Source organism: Corythoichthys intestinalis, chromosome 4, assembly GCF_030265065.1.
Source record: "Corythoichthys intestinalis isolate RoL2023-P3 chromosome 4, ASM3026506v1, whole genome shotgun sequence".
Taxonomy (NCBI): domain Eukaryota; kingdom Metazoa; phylum Chordata; class Actinopteri; order Syngnathiformes; family Syngnathidae; genus Corythoichthys; species Corythoichthys intestinalis.
Window position 1 is genome coordinate 62513116 of NC_080398.1, and position 14543 is coordinate 62527658.

Genomic DNA, 14543 nt, shown 5'->3' on the forward strand with positions numbered 1-14543 from the left:
TCCAGTTTGCAATGGTGTGGGGTTATTTTGCACTGAGCATGCCAACAGTGCTTACTGGTTTACTTATATAACACTGACAAGGCGGGATGATTGTTGGCAATATTTGGCACGTTTTCGCTGAAAAACAACCAAGCGGCTTATCAATGAGATTGGGGTCTAATGTCTTTAAGTGGCGTTTTAATTGATTTGGCTTCCGGCTGTCCGCTATAATCATTTTTAGACACAGTAAAAAGTGGTCTTTCCTCATCTACCACTGTATTAAATGTCAAAGCCAAAAGGCAAACGGCCCGGAAAAAAGCGCATTCTCGGCGGCCGAGGGAGAACCGTAGGTGAGAGCGGTCGTTGTGACGATCCCAAGCCGAAAATGGCACTTCTCGGGCGGACACGTGAGAACCGGAGAAGACAGTGGGTTGCTGCGTGAGTCCGACCAGAAAACGGCTTTCGAAAACGGCACAGCCGCACAGCTCTTCATATCTCTCTTCTGTGTGCTCTTGCTTACCTCAAAAATACTGCGCGCACTTTGAAAATGAGAGCGCCACTGCCACCCACTGAGTGGATGTGCAAGTACACTACACTTTATTCTAGTACAGCCAAAAAAAAAAAGCATCTTCCCCGAGGTCACATGCGCCACCCACGATTTGAGAAGTACTGGTTTAACCCATAGCAACGCCCTTGACAACGAAAATGCTTTTCTTCGGCAATCTTCGGAAATTACGTCACACATGGTAGTGCAAAGGAAGTCCGCCATAGAACAGTATTGTTTGTTGCATTGCTTCTCGGTAAGATGCCACGGCGGTGTGTGGCGATGTTTTGTTCTCACTCAAACGAAAAGTTGTATGAGTGGCCAAAGGATAGCAGGGCACGTAAATGGACATCTTTCGTTCGCACGAAGCGTATGAATTTCACGCCATCATCGAGTAGTGTTCTCTGCTGCAAACACTTGGAAGAAGCCTGCTTCCTTAACTGGTCTGCTTATGATCAAGGATTTGCCAAAAAGTAAGTGTGATTTTTGGATAGATGACCAATGACTTTATCAAAGCAGAGCTGCCAACTGTTGTGGAATGAACAATATAAGCTAGCGACGTTAGCCGAAAGTTAACTCGTGGCAATCCCCGATCATAGTTGTTGTTGCATTTGCTAGGTTAAGCTTGTTTAAATTGTGCGTCATCTACGATCTTGTCCGAAAGGGTTAATCCACTGTCAATCGGGAAAGGGGTGTGGATGTGCATATCGACCCTACCCACCGACGTCACAAAATCACGTGCTCGCTGTATGGTTCCGCCCACTTGTCCGTCATTTTGTGTCTGTATTATCAATGGTCTCAATTGATCGAGCAATTTATAATGCATTTCATGGAAGACCCGGTGCTTTCGGATGCCGTAAACTCACTTGATGCGTTGCATAAAAGGCGTTATGTGGAAAAGCTTCAGTTTATCCATTCGCCAGATCCATATTTGATGCCTAAATCGATGTTTTTCGACCCACTGTCTCCGCCGTATTTGCCTGACATCTGCTAGCTACCCTGAACTGTACAACTATCTTGTCCACACAAAATCAGCCTATTCTCACGAAAGTTTGAAAAACTTTAAGAGCTTGGAGGCTTATAAATACTTCGTTGCTGGTTGGGTGAAACAGGTCCTCGTCCACGGAAATTCGGCAGGAATCTATCTTGTGCTTGGAAAGGTGAGTTACGAAATTTTCAATTCAAAATCTTTTGTTATTGCTAACATCCACTGTCAAGTCTAATGTATTTCATGTCGTTTGTCAATGGAGTTAGGGCTTTTAATGTTTATATGGTTTAGCGATAGCACTCTCACTACATACATACGTGTATGTTGTCGGCGATTAGCCTAGCAATGATCTTAATTGTGGTTGTCAGCCCAAAACCCTCTAAATATATATTAAATGCATCTTACCAGATATAAAATGACTACTACATAATCTGTGGTAATCGTTTGGAGCCCAGTTTTCTCGTCGAATTGCAGCAGCCCATCTCGCTCTCTTCTCTCCGGGTCTCTCGGAATCCGGTAGAACTTCAAGTCTCTCCGTCTTCTCCGTCTATCTTCTCTGTTATTGCAACCGACCGCCACACACGCCTTCACCATTTTGATTATTAATGTTAACGAGCAGAAAAACACGTCGTAAATAGGACGAATGTACGTAGCCGTAACAGGGAAACATGATGTGTTGACGGACAACTGGGCGGCACCAGTCAGGAGGAAGGAGTTGTGACGTCACGTGGGTAGGGTTTATAAGCGGGTCGGCGTCGCAGTAATTCACGGTCACGTTGCCGTAAGAGACACACACTGCCGGTGAGTTTGTGCACATTTATTTGTATTTGTATTATGTATTTCCACCTTCATGCTTCAAGCATTGCATTGCATTTGTACGGTACGGCGTTTCCTTCACGGTGATCGCTTGATAGCCTTCTAGTTTGTGTTTTACGTACGAGAGCCGCTGACAGGTGACAACAACAAGCGTGTTGCTTTTAATGTCTGGCAGTGAATCAGCGAGCGCGCAGGTCACGCAGTAAATCATGGGAAATGTAGTCTCGGTACAACACTGAAGTGGTGCTATGTAATCTGTTCGCTTGTGTGAAAAAACTACATTTCCTCACGCCATTAGACGCCACTTCCTGCCGAGAGCCCCGAGCTGTGTTCTGTTAGCTCCATGTGTTAATAAAGAAACAAAGTTGTCAGCACGTCGTGTGTTTGATACATTTGTAAGTAAAAAGCTCAGAACAAGACACTATGCACGATCCGTTTAAAGAGACGCTGGAGTAGTAGGAGGCGAGGAGGAGATCAGCGAGAAGCAAAACTTCGCGGTCGAATGTGGCGGCAGTCCGCTATTATTTTGTTTTCTTATTGTTGCCACAATAAAGTGGAGAAAGCCATCAACGACTCATCTCCTTCTTTCCCCACAACGTTCTTATATTATTATTTTTTATGCACGAGAGCTGCTGGATCTGCCAAAATGAACATGAAGTCTGATTATTATTTTTTTTAACAACGTCATCAGATAGACAAAAACATAAAATTATGTGCAAATGCCTGCATCTTCAAATCATGAAAATAATAACAGCCTATATCTTGCCAATCTTGTAATCTCGATGGGTCTTGTACCCATTCCATGTCAGGTAGTCTAGACATTGTTTGCATCCTGATTAGCGTCTGGCCAATACATGTTAGGTCCAACATAAAATTCCAACCTCCTCTTCTTCCTCCAACTCTTCAAAAACTTGGATCTCCTCCCTTGCGCTCGATCTATCGCTTATATCGCTGTTTGAATCATTGTTTGAAGGGCTTTGTATGGCGGCCGTATGTATGGAGCTGCCATCGCTGTTCCCGGTGTGACGTATCACTTCAGGGTTCGTCCCCTTTCAGGCTTGAACTTCGGAAACGCGATTATTTTGTCAAATATACAACATATAAATGTTTAATTACTTTAATTGTGACCCTATTTGTCATGTTATTAAATTATTTCACATTTCTGCTTGAAGAGGTCTTCCAAGTATTCTCCCCACCGACTCACGATGTCCCGAGTCGAAGTCAGCAGTACCCCATCTCCACTATACACAGTGTTAATGGTGCAGAATGGACCACAATTTCCTCGAAACCGTCCGGAAGTCCTTTTCCATGGCCTCGCCGAACTCCTCCCATGTCCGAGTTTTTATGACTGTCGAAGCTGCATTCCGCTTGGCCAGCCGGTACCTGTAGACTGCCGCCGGAGCCCTACAGGCCAAAAAGGGCTCCTTCTTACAACTTGACGGCATCCCTTACCGCTTGTTCGAGAATTGCCGCCACAACGGGAACCAACCACCTTACAGCTACAGCTCCGATCGGCCATGCTACCATAATCTTTGCCCATAATAGTATCGCTGGTAACTCTATGGCTCCCATTAACGGCACTAGAGGCCCAATCAATTTAGACTGGGAGGGACGAATGAATGTCCATTCATTTGAAATCAGAGCATGCACAGCCAGTTTTGCCAATTTTTGGGGTGTTTACAGGTCCCTTTTTGTTCATTTTAGGGCATTTACAGGTTACTTCCTGTTGAGTTTGAGTGGGAGGGATGGCACTCCCACCTCAAATGGATTGGACGTCTACTAGTGATAAACTCATTCCAATTCACAGCAGAAGGATCAAAATAGCTTGTTCTCCCTGTTAGTTTTTTGTAGAGTATCCTAGAAGGATTTCCTGTCTAATGTATTGATATTTTTGTATTGGCAAATCGTGAGATCATACTTATCGTGAGCTTTGTATGGAAAATCTTATTGTATCGCGAGGTACCAATAGGTTCCCCCTAATGCCATTTTCCTTTAGCCTGTAGTCTTTCATTTCCTTACCATGTTCCGAACAATGGGAATTCACAGCTGAAATATCTGTCACAGCTTTTGGTATCCTTCTCTAAACTGTATTGTTAGATAATCTTTTCTCTAGATCATCTGACAGTTGTTTTGAGGCTCCTGTGTTTACACTCTTCAGAGATGATGCAAAGAGGAGGACATTTTGGCAGTTCCCATCTCAAATACCCTTTTTCATGGTAGGCTTTACCTGTGTATGTAGGTCAGCGCCAGTCAGCTTATCATACAAATTTTGAGTTTAAAAAAATTTCGTACTGTAGCATTAAAAATGTTCTAATCAATAAAAACATGCTGGCCTATTTTTGTTTTAAAAATTATTACACAATTTCTGTTTATCATATAATGTTCATTTCACTTCTCAAATATTACTTTGTTCATCTGCTATATAATACTAGTATATATTTATCTGCCCACCCCCCAAACATTCAGTGATTTACAAAGGAAAATCTTAAAAATCAGGGGCGCCCAAACTGTTCCGTACCACTGTATGTATAAACAATGTGTAAGTACATTATTTAATACCATTCCAGTATTGGATCACATTGTCTTGTTCATCTGATTTAATATTATTTATGTACTGTTAGTGTATCTCAGGAGGTAGGAAAAAAGGATGTTCTTTCATATTAAAGTTTGAGCAGTTATGCCACCATTTGGTCAAATTTCACATTTCCAAAATAACATTACTGCCCAAAAAAAGAATAACCATAACAATATATAATTTATATAAATAATAATTTATTTTGTCTTACCTATATTATCAGTCACTTCATACATGTCCTGAAAGTCTTTCATTCTATGACCAATGACATCCACAAATTCCTCAATCAGGTGAAATAGCACTGTGATGTTAGGGCCCAGCTGTGAGACATAAGGCAAAATGTAAGGAAAGCTTCGTATTATCAGGGTTCCTACAGCTCAAGGCACGTTAAATTCCAAACTTTTTAATGGCATTTAGTACATATGTCAACAGTGAAGAGAACCAGGAAGTGACATCAATTTACACGTGTATACATAATTCATACAGTATATGCTATATTAGGGCCCGAGCACCAAGTGGTGCGAGAGCCCTATTGTAATGCAAAGGATAATTAAACACGCCAAATTCAGTAACTGACTAATAACTCTGTGATCCAAGGTTCAGTCTTTTTCTATCTGGCATGTATGGGAGGTATCTCGGCCTGAACATGACTGCATTGAAATATTACCCATTAGGCCTGACGCCCCTAGCTGGGAACAGGAAATGCCCTTTTTTACTAGACGGGCTCCTCCTCCAAAGGGAAAAAAAAAAATCAATGTACCTCAAACCTGCATCATTCAGGTAAATGATGAAAAATATTTAGGTTTCTTTGAAGCAGAAAGGTCCCAACAGAAAAGTGAAAATGATTGTTGCCATTTTGTCTCACCACAAATTTTGAAAAGTCATAACTTACAACATATATATATATATATATATATATATACAACATATCTGCGCCAAGCCTCTCGTGCTTGATGAGAATCGGGTCCTGAAGGGGTCATTTGCATCTACCCTACAGCACCAACTCTACAGCGCCAACTAGTGGCAACAGAAAGTCACTCATTTTACCTATACATGTCCAGGTCAGTGTAGTTACAAGAACTTCTTTAAAACTCAATTTTAAGGCGCATGTCCAAAAAAAAAAAAGAGGCGAGTTTTGAGCCCATGTTGGTTTCTAGATTGGAGTACAGGTAGGTGGAACCTGCTGAACATAACTGCTTGTCGCACTTCCAACGGTGCCAGTGGGGCCGCTGCAGGGTCGTAAGCCAGGAGCCATCCCTCATCAATGTTTCACCCTTTTCATCCCAGAACATCTCTGAGTGGTGGGGCAGTGACAGGGATGTCTCCCTACCACTCTCTGCAGCTGTCTTATGGGCTGGGCCCCAAGGGACTATGCATGGCAGGGCAGTCCAAGTCCCTGAGTCAAGCGCAAGCCTGAACGCATACCAAGCAAACATGGAGGTCCTAAGCTCCTTGTTTCCCCCATGCTCTATCTTTCCTTCGGAGCCAGAGCCAGAAGCTGCCTTGCTCTGCTTCCTCTGCAAAGTCCTTCAAGGCTTTCCTCAGTTTCATTCCCGTGATTCCGAGTGACACCATGAGCCGCTGGGTGGAGGTTTCTGTGAAGCCTCTGCAACTGACCTCTGCTGTTAAAACTGCTTGCTGCTTCCAGCCTGCTTGGCGACATGCAGCAGCCGAGTCGGCTTATTTCCCTTTTTTCTCTCGAAGGCGGTGTCCGTCCCCTCTTCCCACGGAACTGTTAGCTCCGCCATGATGACTGTCCTCGTAGGAACAGACCAGAGGACAATGTCCGGCCGGAGGGTGGTGGATGTAACGGAAATGTAGGTTGTACTGCTCTGCCTCTTGCCTCCTTGCTGGATGAACTGGATCCTCTGGTGTGATTTTAGCCGGCTGGTGTTGTTAGCTTCAAGCCTACGGGCCTCGAGGATTTCGGCCAGCTTGCGCAGGACTTTATCATGGCATCACCTGAACCGGCCCTGTGTCAATGCAGCCTTGCAGCCAGAAAGGATGTGTTGCAGACTCGGGTTGCTGGAGTTGCAGAGATGGCATGTCTCCTCAGTGCCGTACCATAAATGCAGGTTTTAGGGACTGGGAAGTGTGCCGTATGTGGCTCTGATCATAAAGCTCAGCCTTGCTTGGGGCATCCTTCACATGTCGGCCCATGAGATAGTTCTATTGACCACAGCCTCCCAAGTCGTCCATCTTTCTTGCTGTTGTCTGACAGCTTTGATTTTGTAGCTCTCTTCTTCGATCATGACGACTTTCTTTTCTTTTCTTCCTTGAAGCCTTGGACCACATCTTTGGTGTAGGACCCCAGCCAAAGCCAGACCGGCCTTGCTGCTGAAACCCAACAACTTCCAGGTGTCTCAGGCTGGTAATAGCCTGATCGACAGCCTTGGTGGCGACCCACTTGCGGCCTGTGCGTACATGGGTCTTGGCGTTTCGGACAGCTGGATCAGGTATATGCTTAAGTTCATAAACAAGTTTCACCTTGTCCTGTCTATACCCCAAGCTGATGGACTTCAAGGGGAGCCTCAGTGTAGTGCTCCCAAAAAGCGCTGCGGTAGAAAGGCATTGGGGCAGACCTAGCTACTTGCGGATGTGGTTATTGGTTATTGGTTTGTAGTTTCTGGGCTGTTGTAAGGCTGATGTCGCAGAGTTTTAGGGGCCACATCAGTCGCTAGTACAGGGTGAATTGGTAATACCAGGCCTTGAACTGTCCTGGCAGGTGACTCCGGTCAATCTTGCTTAGACCGTCCAGCAGCTGGGAGCCGACCGAGGTGACCATATGCGAGTTTCGAGAACATGTTAGTTTCTCATGAGAAAATGAGCGGAGGACGATCTGCCAGGGCCCATTCAGTCCTGCTTGCAGGCCTAGTTTTTATTTAGTCTTGCAAATGGCAAAAGATTTATAAAGTCAAGAAAAACGCAGAATTTCATAGTTTTGACATCGTAAAATCTCATGAGAACCAGTGAGAGTGGCGACATATCGCTCTCAAATGTAACAAAAGTAAGCTTTTTAATATGTTAAATGGTGTTGGTTTGATAATGACGAGCTGGCACAGTAGAGGATTGATATGTTTTCATTTACAGTATCCAAAGAGAAATCTTTACTGATTTCACAAAAAGTAACAAAAAATGACCATTACCAGTTGTGCTTCTTTCCATCGTACTCGGTTTTCATCCATTAACAGATTGCTAACTGACTGGACAAAGTTCTAGAAAAGAGAACATGATATTTCAAAATTAAATATAGTATTTGACAAATCAGAAATAGTATGAAATTGTTGAAAAATGCGCATTGTGGGTACATCGGACAAATATTCCTAGTAGCCAATTTAAGTAGTTAAAAATGTCAGATAACACAAGTCCATATTGATCCCTCTAAAATATATTTTTTTAAACTATATTATTGTAAGCCGAAATCATTTGTAGTTAGAAAAAATGTCTCAAGTTAATGGTTTTTAAATATACACAGCAGTACTTAATCACTTTTCTACTTGGCCCTATGGCCCTATGTCCCTATTCAGTTTTGCCAAATTGGGCAGGTTCCCACCCAATAGGGTTATTTTCAAAGGCGTGGTGGGAGTGGGAGACAATCCATTGAGTAATTTGATCAAATTAGACTACTTCTGAAAAAATTTGGCGGGTTTTCGAACAAACCGCGATTAGTTCAGCTACATTGCTTACTTACAGCTCTAATTATCAAGTTTTAAGACTACTGAACTAGAATTTGAGGACATCACAATGGGTAGATCTGTAAACTGCATCTCATTTTGGATTTGTGGGTCCACAGCCATTTCAACAATTCCAAAAATGGCATAACATTTAAATGAGTTAGGTGCAATGCAATTCTTGTCATTTTTTATATGGCATATTCTGGTGTATTTTGAATTGTTGTCGTGTGTATGGAGGACCAGGAGTGCCAAAATTAAATGAATGCACAATTTAAAAAATTATTAAACGTATCAATAAAATCTTCTATTTCAATATTTATTTATTTCAATAAAAATTTCAATATATATTTATTTATTTATTCTTTATTTTTTTATTTTAATTTATATTTATTTCAATTTTTATTTATATATTCCATTTTTTAGTTATTTATTTAATTATTCATTTAATTATTTCAATATTTATTTCTATTTTTATTTATTTATGTCAACATGTATGTATTAATTTATTTCAACATTTATATTTCACTTTTTTTTTATTTCATTGTTGCATTCTTGTTCCCCTTGTATATGGAGGACCAGGATTTCAAAGATTAAATAATTAAATACACAATTACTTGTTCCCCTTGTAATGCATGAAATAATTTTATCTGTCATTGGCTCATCAAACTTGGTGGGCAGGCGTGAACTAGGCGGGGTTTGAGTTGATCGAGTCAAGCCATTGCTCCTTCCTTCCCAACATGGCAGCGATTGCTTAGGTTCTGCATGGGCTCTCTTGGGATTTAATAACTGACATGTTACACTTAGCAGAACACGTTGATGCAGGAAATTCGGACCCTGAGCACGTGACTTACAGAAAATACTGGATTAGTTCATTACTGCGGTCAGGCCAGCCTCCACAAGGAAAAACAAAGTCGAAGCTAGCCGTCCCGCATTTGGATCATTGTTTGCATTATCTACATTCTGGTAATGCAACGCGGTGGCTTCGGAGTTCAAGTCCCTTTATTAAAAAAAAAAAAAAAAGATGGGGAGCCAAATTCGCTTGTCGTCAGGCTTTCGTTGCCCTTTCATGCGAGATGAAGTTGACTTTGTGTGGGAATCCATTGCTCAAAGAGAAAAAAACACAGCTGGTGTGAACATAGCATTAGGCTATACAGCGGTACCTAGAGGTACGAAAACTTTGGTACTTGAAAATTTTTTTTAATGAAAAGTTTTTCAAAACCTTTTTTTAGCTTCATATTACGAAAAACGTTTTATCATCTGAAAGATTATACGTACTGTAATACGCAGCAATGCAAAAATGTAACTATATTTGACTATAATGTGAGCAAACAAAATATGCACACCACAATGTGCTCCACAATTCTCATGTATCTATATAAAACAAAATAAGAATATAATTTACAAGACAAAAACAGCAGGATAAAATAGCTCAAGCCTGATGAGCATGTGATAACATCTGTAAGATGAGCTCGAACCAAGCAAACTACTTACCCTTATGTGCCACGAGATGGCGACAAATGATTACAAATAAAGACAGGCAATCAGAGGACATGACAGTTAAATTACAAAAATTTAGCGCTTGGAACGAATTAAACAATTTATATGAAAAACGTGATATGAAAAAAATCAAGATATGAAAGCCACTCCAAAACATGTTGTGGATGATGTATCACTGGACAAAAACAAAACAAAATTTACCCTCATGTCTGCACTGCTTGGACTGTAGTATGCCCTCCTGAAGATTTCAGTCATGTTCTTCAGCACATCCAAAATGGCCTGTAAATCCCCACTGTAGCTGGTGCCATCACTAGAAGTTACTCTCAGTTTAGTCATCACCTCAGAGACGCCATCACCCATAAGGCCTCGTTGCGCTTTAGATAAATGATCTCGAGTCTAAAAGAGTGAAAAGCAAAATTTTTTTAATTAATTATAACTGCATAGCATAAAAGTACTTTTTATTTAACGAGGTTCACATGAAGTTTGGTTATCTCTGAGATTTGACAAAAATTAAAAAGGAAAAAAAAAACAAAGTTTAAGGTACTTCTATACCATTTACAGGGTCCACCATAGGTACAGAGATGGACTGGCCATCGGGTGTACCGTGCACTTCACAGTGGGCCAACACACATTTTTGGGGCGGTGATGCTGTTTAATAATAATAAAAAAGTTTTTTGGTCATGGCACACGGCCTATTCGTTGGTCAAATTTTTGTTAGTCCAATTAAATATCTCAGTGCTCCGCTCACTCCGCCCCACGGAAAACTGAGACGGAAATTTAATATGAGGGAGGTGCAGAGACGCGGCTGAAAAGCCTACAGGTTGATGCAGCGAAATTTGGAGGAATAACTGACATGTTTTCTCACACAAAACCCTGTACAGCGTAAGCAAAAACGGGTACGTCGACAGGCGCTGTCACTAAAGTGGCGGCGGCGCCATGTGATGTGTGCGTGCATGGGGGTGTGCGTGTGTAAAGAGAGAGTGATACACATAAAGAGAGAGTGATTAAAGTGATTACTAAAGAGATAAATTAATGAGTAGACTATACTCTAATTTAATGTGTTGTTTTAGTTTTCTATAAAGTCAGTTTGTATGTGCTACAGTTTATAGCTATTATTTCCACAGTGCTTAAAATTATAGCTACAATGGTATGAAAAAGTATCGGAACCTTTTGAAATTCCTCACACTTCTGCATAAAAATCACCATCAAATCTGATCTTTGTCAAAATCACACAGAAGAAAATACACTGTCTGCTTTAACTAAAACCACACAAACATTTATAAGTTTTCATATTTTAATGAGGATAGTATACAAAATACCAAAATAAGTAAGTGAACCATCACATTTAATATTTTGTGCCCCCCCCCCCCCCCCTCCCAACCTTTGGGCAGCAATAACTTCAACCAGACGCTTCCTGTAGCTGCAGCTCAGTCTGGCACATCGATCAGGACTAATCCAGGCCCCTTCTGCTCTACAAAACTACTGTAGTTCAGTCAGATTCCTGGAATGTCTGGCATGAATCGCTGTCTTTAGGTCATGTCACAGCATCTCAATGGGGTTCAACTCTGGGATTTGACTTGGCCACTCCAGAACGTGTATTTTGATCTTCTGAAACCAATCTGAAGTTGATTTACTTCGGTGTTTTGGATCACTGTCTTGCTGCAGCATCCACTTTCTTTTTTAGCTTCAACTGTCTGACAGACGGCCTCAGGTTTTCATGCAAAATATCCTGATAAACTTTTGAATTAATTCTTCCATTAATGATTGCAAAGTTGTCCAGGCCCTGAGGCAGCAAAAACAGCCCCAACTCATGATGCTCCCTCCACCATGTTCCATCATGGGATGCGGTGTTGATGTTGGTGAGCTGTTTCAGTTTTCCTCTACACATGACGTTGTCTGTTTCTTCCAAACAATTCAACTTGGGTTTCATCAGTCCACAAAATATTTTGCCCAAACTTCAGTTGAGTGCCCAAGTGCCTTTTTGCGAGCATTAAACGATCAACGTTTTTTTGTTTTTGTTTTGTTTTTTTAGACAGCAGTGGCTTCCTCCATGGAGTCCTCCCATGAACACCATTCTTGGCCAATGTTTAACTTATTGGTGATGTGTGCACAGAGATATTGGACTGTGCCAGTAATTTTGGTAAGTCTTTAGCAGAGACTCTAGGGTCCTTTTTTACATCTCTGAGTATTCTGCGCTAAACTCTTGACGTCATCAAGACATTTCTTACCAGGTGTGTGTTTTATAGTGGACAAGGCAGCTTTACACCACTCATCAGTGATTGGGCTCACACCTGACTTAAAATGTTTGGTAAAAAAAAATGTTTCAATTGTTCTTTAAGTCTCCTTAGGTAAAGGGTTCACTTACATATTTTTACCCCTTCTGTCATTGTTTGCATGGTATCCTCATTAAAGTATGAAAACCTATGAATGTTTGGGTGGTTTTAGTTAAAGCAGACACTGTATTTTCATCTGTGTGATTTTGACAAAGATCAAATTACATTTGATGGTGATTTTATGCAGAAATGTGAAAAATTCCAAAAGGTTTAGATACTTTTTCATACCACTGTGTATATATTGTAGTTATACATTTCACAAGGGTGGGATTAATAATGTTTTTTTCATATTCCATTTTATGCTAAACTGTTAAGCATGTTTTTCAAATTCGTCGCAGAAAAAAAACACAACACTTATTTATTAATTAATCGATTACTTGGTTAATATATATATATATATATATTTTTTTTTTTTTTAATAGAATAAAATGTATTATTATTAAATAAATTAACATCCGGTGCTCCCTCTCTCCGTTAAGCAGGCACGTGCGGGGGGCGGAGGGTGCTTGAGCACTTGCCCTTTCTCCCCTACATGCCCAAAGTGCCCCTTTTGACTGGGCTTCTTTTTTTGTACGTATGTGTGTGCAGGCACACCACCGAGTACTTTACTTGAACACGGAAAAGACCTTTTTAAAGGGGGAAAAAAAAAAAACGAAAACAAAAAACCGTCTGGGTGCCGCTAATAACCCCCCTCGCCCCACCATCTCCCCCCTGCACGCCCACTCGTTTGCTCGCCCGGCAAATGTCGGGCCAATCGCCTACAACCCCACCGGCTTCCACGCTGGGGTGGGGAGTACCGTAATAACGTGGCTTCCGCGTCGTATCGCGGCACTCAGTTGGGACCACAATGTCACACCCCCGCACCAGCGCAGAGGCCGGCCACTGATCGCTTCCGCGTCGCGACTCTCGTGGCGGGCAACCCAATGTGCGAGGCGGGGGCCACCGCCAGCCGCGGGTAAAAGCTTTCCCGTGTTGAGTCTAATTGAGCGGCAGGCTCTCGGGTGGAGGGGCACGCCTCGCATTGAGCCCGCCGTCTGCCGGCGCGTTATATTCGGCTGGGCCCTTGACAGACCCGGCTGCAGAAAGAAATTACAGGGGGGGCATTACATTTTTTGGGTGGGGGCACACTTCTTCAATGTAAATTTAGCCGTAACAGTGGCGTTTTTACCCGTTATATTTTCTGATGATAGTGTCAGTCAGTGAAACTGCAGGAGGTGGCAGCGCTATCCCTTCATATTGACTTTCGGCCGCGTCTTAGTCATGGCTTGAGTTCGTCTTTAGTTTCTTGAAAAAAAAAAACACGGATGTCCATTCCAATTTGAATTAGCAACGGAGGAGCCGCTCAATCGCCATTTCTGTAACCGGAGCAATCCCTATCCAATCGCAGTACACAATGGCCGGCTACTCAGCCCGCCCCCCTTATCTGTGATTGGCTAGAAATTGCCTACATTCGCTGCTCTGATTGTGACGACAAATCAAGATAGGATGACTAGAGCAGTGTTTTTCAACCTTTTCTGAGTCACGGGACGTTTTTACGTTGGAAAAAATCTTGCGGCACACCACACCAAAATGTTCCAAAATTACTTTCTGTATAGTATATTTAATTATAAAATAATTTCTCAGTATTTATACTTACTCAGTGTGAAACGTTAGCAATTAGGCTTGAAAAACTATCAGACAGGGGACTTGAGCAATGCATTTAAGCACATCAGGGCTGGTCGTCTCGCTGACAATGGCTTTGCAGACCGGTGTTCTGCCAAAATATCCTACATCGGCGAAACGTCTACATTAGTCGAATTTGACACCTAAAGTACTACCGTGCGCTCTAAACTTGTTTTGTTTAGATGCATACAGGAATAAGGTACTAAAAAAATGCCTGCAGAAAATACTTAAATGTAGTTATATCAAATAAGGACGATTTAAACACGCTACGTGACTAATGTGGTCAACTGCTTCAAAGCTAACACAAAAAAACACAATGGTTAAAAGTATGAGAGGGTAATACATGCAAAAAGTATCTTTGAGGCTGTGAAAAGGTTCTAAATAATTAAATAAAAACAAAAATAGTGCGTAATCGCCGCCTCTAACCGATGTGCGCATGCGTGTGAATGCATGCGCAAGCGCCCTGAGCATTGTG

The 14543-nt window shown here is 41.8% G+C and overlaps 1 protein-coding gene across 8 annotated transcripts in view; it reads right to left on the bottom strand.

Moving 5' to 3' along the window:
• The window catches only part of LOC130914451 (adhesion G protein-coupled receptor B1-like), a 428372-nt gene that overhangs the window by 292445 nt on the left and 121384 nt on the right, over positions 1-14543 (bottom strand). For all 8 annotated transcript variants that reach the window (XR_009062924.1, XR_009062926.1, XM_057833647.1 and 5 more), the window contains exons 10-12: positions 10275-10469; positions 8049-8117; positions 5114-5222 (exon numbers count right to left, since the gene is read on the bottom strand). Coding sequence is in view for 6 of the 8 variants with exons in the window: in XM_057833647.1 (XP_057689630.1) it covers positions 5114-5222; positions 8049-8117; positions 10275-10469 (373 nt within the window). In the remaining 2 variants the exon portion in view is untranslated. The remainder of the gene's footprint in view (positions 1-5113; positions 5223-8048; positions 8118-10274; positions 10470-14543) is intronic.